The sequence below is a fragment of the Crocuta crocuta genome, unplaced genomic scaffold (assembly GCF_008692635.1).
Source record: "Crocuta crocuta isolate KB4526 unplaced genomic scaffold, BGI_CrCroc_1.0 scaffold267, whole genome shotgun sequence".
Lineage (NCBI taxonomy): Eukaryota > Metazoa > Chordata > Mammalia > Carnivora > Hyaenidae > Crocuta > Crocuta crocuta.
Window position 1 is genome coordinate 1,701,719 of NW_027531899.1, and position 5,999 is coordinate 1,707,717.

Below are 5,999 nucleotides of genomic sequence, written 5' to 3' on the forward strand. Positions count from 1 at the left end.
TGAGCGCTGCTCCGGCGGGCAGGGGGTGGCAGCGGGGGGGTGGGGGGGTGTCTCCCAGCCGCCCTGGTGGGCGCTCAACCCGCGCTCTCCACACAGGCCACTGCAGCCGGCAGCTGGAGGGAGGCGAGGGGATCGTCTGCCTGACCCGCAGACAGGTGAGCCTGTGCCGAGGGGGTGGCCGGGGCGGCCGGGCAGGTGGCCCAGTGACCCCTGACTCGAGGCCGTGGTCCTCTCTCCCCCAGTGGGCAGAGGTGGCCACCTTCTCCTAGGAGCACGTGCGGCCAGCGCCGGAAGAGCCGCTGGGACCCCCTCTGCCTCTGCCCGGTGCCAAATGGCGGCCAGAGCACTGCCGTGGGAGCCGGCCTGCCCTGATCGGTTCCCGCCCGCTGCTCCCCGCACTTCACGCTTCGCCCCCCCTCCTCCACAAACAGGGACGGTGATGGCACCTTTCCCGTGCAGGCTGCGCGACTCAGCCTCAGCACTCGGATCGGAGCCCGGCAAGGGCGGGTCCCTGGCAGCACCCATTTGTACACAGTCAGAGGGATAGGGATCCCCCAGGCGCAGCCTCACCCTGGGAAGAGGGTCTCCCGTGGCTCTGCTAAGCAGAGCACAGAGACGAGAGAGAGAGAAAAAGAGAACACCGTAGGGATCCTTCTGAAAAATATTACATGTTTTATTATCCTGTCCCCAAGAAGGGTTGTGGTTTATCCAGAAACCGAGAAAAAAAAATAATCAAATCAATCAGAATAAACTCAAAAATGGGGGGGGAGGGGAGGAAGCAAAACCCATCAACTAACAGGCAGCCAGGCCAGCAGCCCACCCTCCACCTCAGGAGGGTCCCCAGAGACCCATGCCCAATGACAGACAACAGAGAGGAAAACCAGGAAGGGGCGGGGGGGGGGNTATATTTATATAATAAATCCGTAAGTTAATAAAGTAAATAGTAACTCTCTGAAAGTTTTTAATTCCTTTTTTATAGTTTTTTTTTGTGCATTTTTTGTTTTTGTTGTTTTGTGTTTTTTTTTGTTTTTTTCTTGTTTTTGTTTTTTGGTCCTTAAAAAAATCTGAGAAATANAGGGTGCTGAGCTGCACCCCCTCATCTCCTGGCAATCTCGGGTGAGGGGAGAGGGAAGAAGGGAGTGAGGCAGGGTCCTTTCCTGTCGGGCAGCTGTGTCGCCCTCTGCTGGGCCCACCGCAGGGCCCACCGCAGGCCAGGGCGGTTCCTGGACAAGGCACATAGGGCTTTGGCCTGGATGTGGGAGGCCTTGAAGGGACCTCGTGGCGGTGGTGGGTGGGGGTAGGTGAGGGAAGGGACAAGGTGTGGAGGGCATTCCTAGGGCCTGGAGGGGACCTGTTTCGCTGTGGCATCCACTGTCCCCTCCACATAGTTAAAAAACAAAACAACACATCATATATATTTACCAGACCAGAAGTGCTGACCCCGAAGGTCTCCCTTACCTCTATGCAGGGAGAGGGGCCGACAGACAAAGAGAGAGGAGAGAGCCTGCCCCAGCCCCTCCCTGCCCACCCCACCCCCCGGAAGGAACTGACAGAGCGCTTTGCATAGATACAGAGTCAGAGGAACAGGACCTGGGAGGCCCCCACGGCGGGGAGGAGGGCAGAGGGCTCCCCCAGCCCCTCCTGGAGGCTGCGAGGAGGGGGCGTTCGGTCGGGATTTCTCCAGCGGGGGCCTCACAGGTCGCTCTCGCCATACAGGGCTGTGGAGAAGGACTTGTAGTCGAGGGCGCCGGGCACGGCGTCAGGGCCCTGGTAGGGCGCCATGCGAGCGATGCAGTACTCAGCCTGGTCGGGCGGCAGCTCTCTCCGCAGCTCCTCGGCCGTGATGAAGTTCTGGCGACGGAAGGGGGGACTGTGGGCCACCCCCCGCCACGCCAGCCCTGCGAGCCCCCCCGCCCAGTCCTGGCTGCAAGGGCCCCTCCCTGCTGGGCGCCCTGGAGCTTTCCGTTCCCGCTCACCTTGTCCCCTGCCAGGACCTTGAAGGAGGCAATGACTTGGTCGGCCGTGTCTGTGTCGGTGGTCTCCCTCGACATGAAGTCAATGAAGGCTTGAAAGGTCACGAGGCCGCTGTGGTTGGGGTCAACCACACTCATGATGCGGTTGAACTCGGCGTCACCCTGCCGGGGGGGAGCGGGGTGGGGCACAGGCTGCGTTGGAGCGGGGTGGCGAGAGGCCCGGCCCGGCTGAACGGGGGCCAGGAGAGCAGGGCCCGGCCCCAGGGCACACGCCACCTGCCATCGGCCCGCCTCCACGGGGGCTGGCTCCCCAGGCCAAGGGGCCCCACTCGCCCAGACTGGGGGTGCGCTCCCTCTGTCCTCCCCACCCACGGTTTTGGTAAGTGGGAGCTGGGGAATGGATCAAACAGGTCTACTGCTCCTCAGCTCTAGGCTCACGACTTAGCTCTGGAGGGTAGGGAAGAAAGAAAGAAAGAGAGAGAAAGAGTAAGGGGAGAGAGCCAGAGGCCTGACCTCCTCTCTCCGGAGACTTCCAGAAAAGGAGGAGGTGGGCAGCTCAGGGAGTCATCGGAGAGACCCCAGCCCAGCAGAGGCAGCAGAGGCGGCGGCAGCGGCGAGGCCGCACTGCCCTGCTGGGGGAGCGTCCCTGAGGACACGGAGACTCTGGAGGCGGTGAGGAGGAGGGGGAGGCTGCGCAGAGGAGGGGGAGGAGAGGCACAGCAGCGAGGGGAGGCAGAGGCTGCATACCAGGCTGTATCCTGTGGAGATAAGCAGAGCCCTGAAGTCGTCGGAGTCCATGCTGCCTGTCTGCTTCTGCTCGAGGACGCAGGGACAGCAGAGGAGGCCAGGCCCAGAGTAGGCAAGAAGGGCCGCCCCATGTGCACAGCAGGGAGACAGGACAGTGGCGGGAGCCAGGGAGACAGAGGCGGCCCCGAGAGACCAGGTAAGGGGGAAGGTGTCCAGAGAGACACAGGGCAGGGAGGAGGCAAGAGAGCCGGTGAAATGGCACACACATGGCAAGGGGTGGAATGGCGAGAGGGAGGGGAGACAGAGAGAAGGAGAGAGAGAAAGAAGAGCAGTTAATGCCACAGTCCGCTGGGGCCCAGGGGGGCGCGTACCTGCCGGTCATTTTCCACGTCGTAGCCCAGGCTGATGAGGCAGGCCTTGAACTCCTCCGGCCCCAGTGCCCCGCCGTGGTCCTGCCGGGCGTCCGAAGGCAGGTGTGTGCGAGGGGCGGTGTGGAGACCGGGCCGGCACAGAGACGCGGGGACAGGGGCCAGGGTCACATGCAGAGGGCAGGGGAGGGGAACACATCGGGGGGAAACACAGTTAGAGGGGACACAGACAAGGTGGTGGCCAGGGACGGTGGAGCAGGGGGAGGGGCGCGGGTGGCCCGGAGGCAGGTCAGACGCCTCTGCCCGAGGCCGCGGCCAGAGCAGGGGTGGGAGTGGAGTGGTGCAGGGCTGAGCCCTGAGTCCTGGGGCTCCTGGCAGGAACAGGGAGCTCTCCTTGCCCCCAGGATTTGGGGCAGTAGAGGACTGCACTCCGTCCTGCTTGGGACCCCAGGTCCCTGCCAGACAGTGCAGAGCTGAGCGTGCACCTCGCGACGCGCGGGGCCCAGCAGGGCAGGAGGGGACTGTGGCCAAGTGGGGCGCTCAGGGCCTCCCTAGTGGGGCCGCCGCACCAGACTCGAATCTTGAGAACGCTTTGTTTACGGGTGGACCAGGCGCACGGCCAGGTCTCAGATCTCGGGTGTCCTGGGACTGAGTGTGTCCCAGGGTCTCACAGGGGGCAGGCTGCTGAGGACGCACGGCCCCGGGGCAGGACTTGGGACCCCTCCCCCACTCTCTCCTCCGGAGGAACGCCGCCCAGGCTGTGGGTCAAGGTGTCACACCTCCGCACCCCCTCTGGTGGCCGGGGCCCTGCGGGCCGGTGAGTGGCGACTGACACAGGCAGAGACGGAGGGGGCAGGGTGGGACAACGACGGCGGGGAGGGAAGACGCCAGGGGCAGAGGGAACGGCTCACCTTGTCGAAGTGGTTGAAGGAGGCCCGGAACTCCTGCATCTGCTCCTGGCTGATGCCCTTGGCGTCGCGGGTGAGGATCTGGTTCTCCACCTCGTTGATGGTGCGGGCGATGGTGGTGAGCAGCTGCTCCCAGCCCACACGCACGTGCTGCGGGCAGGGCGAGCGAGGGGCCAGGGTCAGGCCGTGTGGCTGCAGCCCACAGGGGCTCGGGCCCGGGCTCTCCTCATGCAGGGCGTGCGTGCGGCCAGGAGGTGGGCTTGCCCCGACTCTCCCCGCGCCCCACGCGCGCACCGGGGGGACTGGCGCGGCACCTCCCGTGCCCCTGCCAAGCGCCAGGCCCGGCACCCGCGAGGACAGCGCGCAGGCATGGCGGGCAATGATTAACCAGCTTCCTGGGGAAGAGCCGTGTTTCTCTGATCTGTGCGCTTCCATGGTGCAGTGTCACTGCGGACAAGCTGCGGCTGCCAGGAGGCTGACGCTGCAGCCCGGGCGCGGCAAGCGGGGCAGGGGCTGCCCTCCCGGCTCTTCCAGGGGGACCTGACGCCGTTTTGTCGTGGTGACAGGAGAATGGTGGGAAGCTGTGATTTTTTTTTTTTTAAACGTGTAAACACTTGAGCTAGAGTTTCCGGTCAGAGAAAAAGAGAGAGAAAGTCTGGACTAGGGGCCTGGCCCGCGGGCCTACCTCCATGGTGTAGTTGGTGTGCTTGTTGTCAAAGATGAGCGCCTCCTGGATGAGCTGGTGCTGCTGCTCGAGCAGGTCCAGGTTGGGCTTGTACTCCACGATGCTGCGCTCGTAGCGCTTCAGGTGGCTCAGCTGGTCCTCCAGGGTCCCGTTCATCTCGATGGAGATGCGCCCGATCTCCTGTGCGGGAGGGGGTGCTGCTGGGCCGGGAGGCTCTGGGACGCCCAGCCCCGGTGCTCCCTCAGCTCCCTGTGAGGCTCAGGACGGGAACAGGCCTGGGACCTGAGGCCCAAAGATGGCCGCTCTTCTCAGTGGGGGGCAGGGGCTGGATCCGGGGCCCGGGCTTGGCGGGCGTCAGCACCTGTGCTCCCGGGCACGAGTACCCGGCGCATGAGCTCCCACAGAAGCCCCTCAGCCACCACCAGCACTGCCGCAGGCTTGCTGGACGGGCCCAACAGTCCCCGGTGAGCCTGCTCTAGGGGTGTGTGCTCGGACCGCCGGCCCCAGACACCAGTGCTGGTAATGGGGCCGCCATGGAGCAGTGCCCCACACGTGTGCTAAGGCAGTGGAAGGGCTATTTCCACTTTTAGAGGTGAGAACACCGAGGACAAGTTAAATTGTGCCCGGCCTCCTGGTCAGTGGGCAAAGCGGGACTGAGGCTCGAACCCTCCTCTACCTGGCTCCTCCTCCGGCTGGCGCTGCCGTTTCCACAACGCAGTCACTGACTCCCCCCATCCCAAGGCTGCCATCGCTCCCAGAACAGGGACCCAGGCAGACCCGCCAGGGAGCCCCCGGGGCCTGCCACGGGGGGCGCCGGCTCACCTCCATCTTGGTCTGGATCCAGGGCCCCACGACGTTGGCCTGGCTGGCAAACTGGCGGCGGAGGTGCTCGTTGGACTGCTGCTTGCTCTGCTCCTCCAGGAGGGCATGGTCCCGCTTGGGCACCAGCTGTTGCACCTGGGGGGTAGGGGTGTGTGTAAGCAGCAGTGGTCAGGGCAGGGGGGGGTCCCTCACCCCGCTGGCCCCGCCCTGGTCCCGCCAGCAAGCCCGCCCACCTTGTCCCACTTGGAGTTGATGATCTGTGGGGTGACGGTGGTATAGGGGTTACTGCCCGACAGCTTGATGTGGTTGCTCTCGGCGATCCTCTGGGCCTCCTTGTGGATGGCCAGGATGGCCTCCCGCTCCCTGTCGGCGTCCGGCAGTGTTGACTTGAACTGGTCGTGGGCTGAGATCAGGCCCTGGAGGGAGAAGGTGGGGTGAAAGGTGGTCCAGCGCCTCACGAGTCCTCCAAGAGGCCAGGAGAGGTGGGGGGGGTGTG

The 5,999-nt window shown here is 64.6% G+C and overlaps 2 protein-coding genes across 3 annotated transcripts in view; one reads left to right on the plus strand and one right to left on the minus strand.

Annotated features, from left to right (window-relative positions):
* CAPN12 (calpain 12) overlaps positions 1–354 on the plus strand; it is a 10,258-nt gene extending 9,904 nt beyond the window's left edge. The window contains 2 exon segments of the mRNA XM_077773629.1: positions 97–155; positions 243–354. Coding sequence (XP_077629755.1) covers positions 97–155; positions 243–269 — 86 coding nt within the window. The 3' untranslated portion in view covers positions 270–354.
* A 951-nt stretch (positions 355–1,305) lies between these two features.
* The window catches only part of ACTN4 (actinin alpha 4), a 68,672-nt gene continuing 63,978 nt past the window's right edge, over positions 1,306–5,999 (minus strand). For both annotated transcript variants that reach the window (XM_077773877.1, XM_077773876.1), the window contains exons 15-21: positions 5,737–5,929; positions 5,504–5,638; positions 4,682–4,861; positions 4,000–4,146; positions 3,092–3,172; positions 1,977–2,135; positions 1,306–1,851 (exon numbers count right to left, since the gene is read on the minus strand). In XM_077773877.1, coding sequence (XP_077630003.1) covers positions 1,693–1,851; positions 1,977–2,135; positions 3,092–3,172; positions 4,000–4,146; positions 4,682–4,861; positions 5,504–5,638; positions 5,737–5,929 — 1,054 coding nt within the window. In that variant the 3' untranslated portion in view covers positions 1,306–1,692. The remainder of the gene's footprint in view (positions 1,852–1,976; positions 2,136–3,091; positions 3,173–3,999; positions 4,147–4,681; positions 4,862–5,503; positions 5,639–5,736; positions 5,930–5,999) is intronic.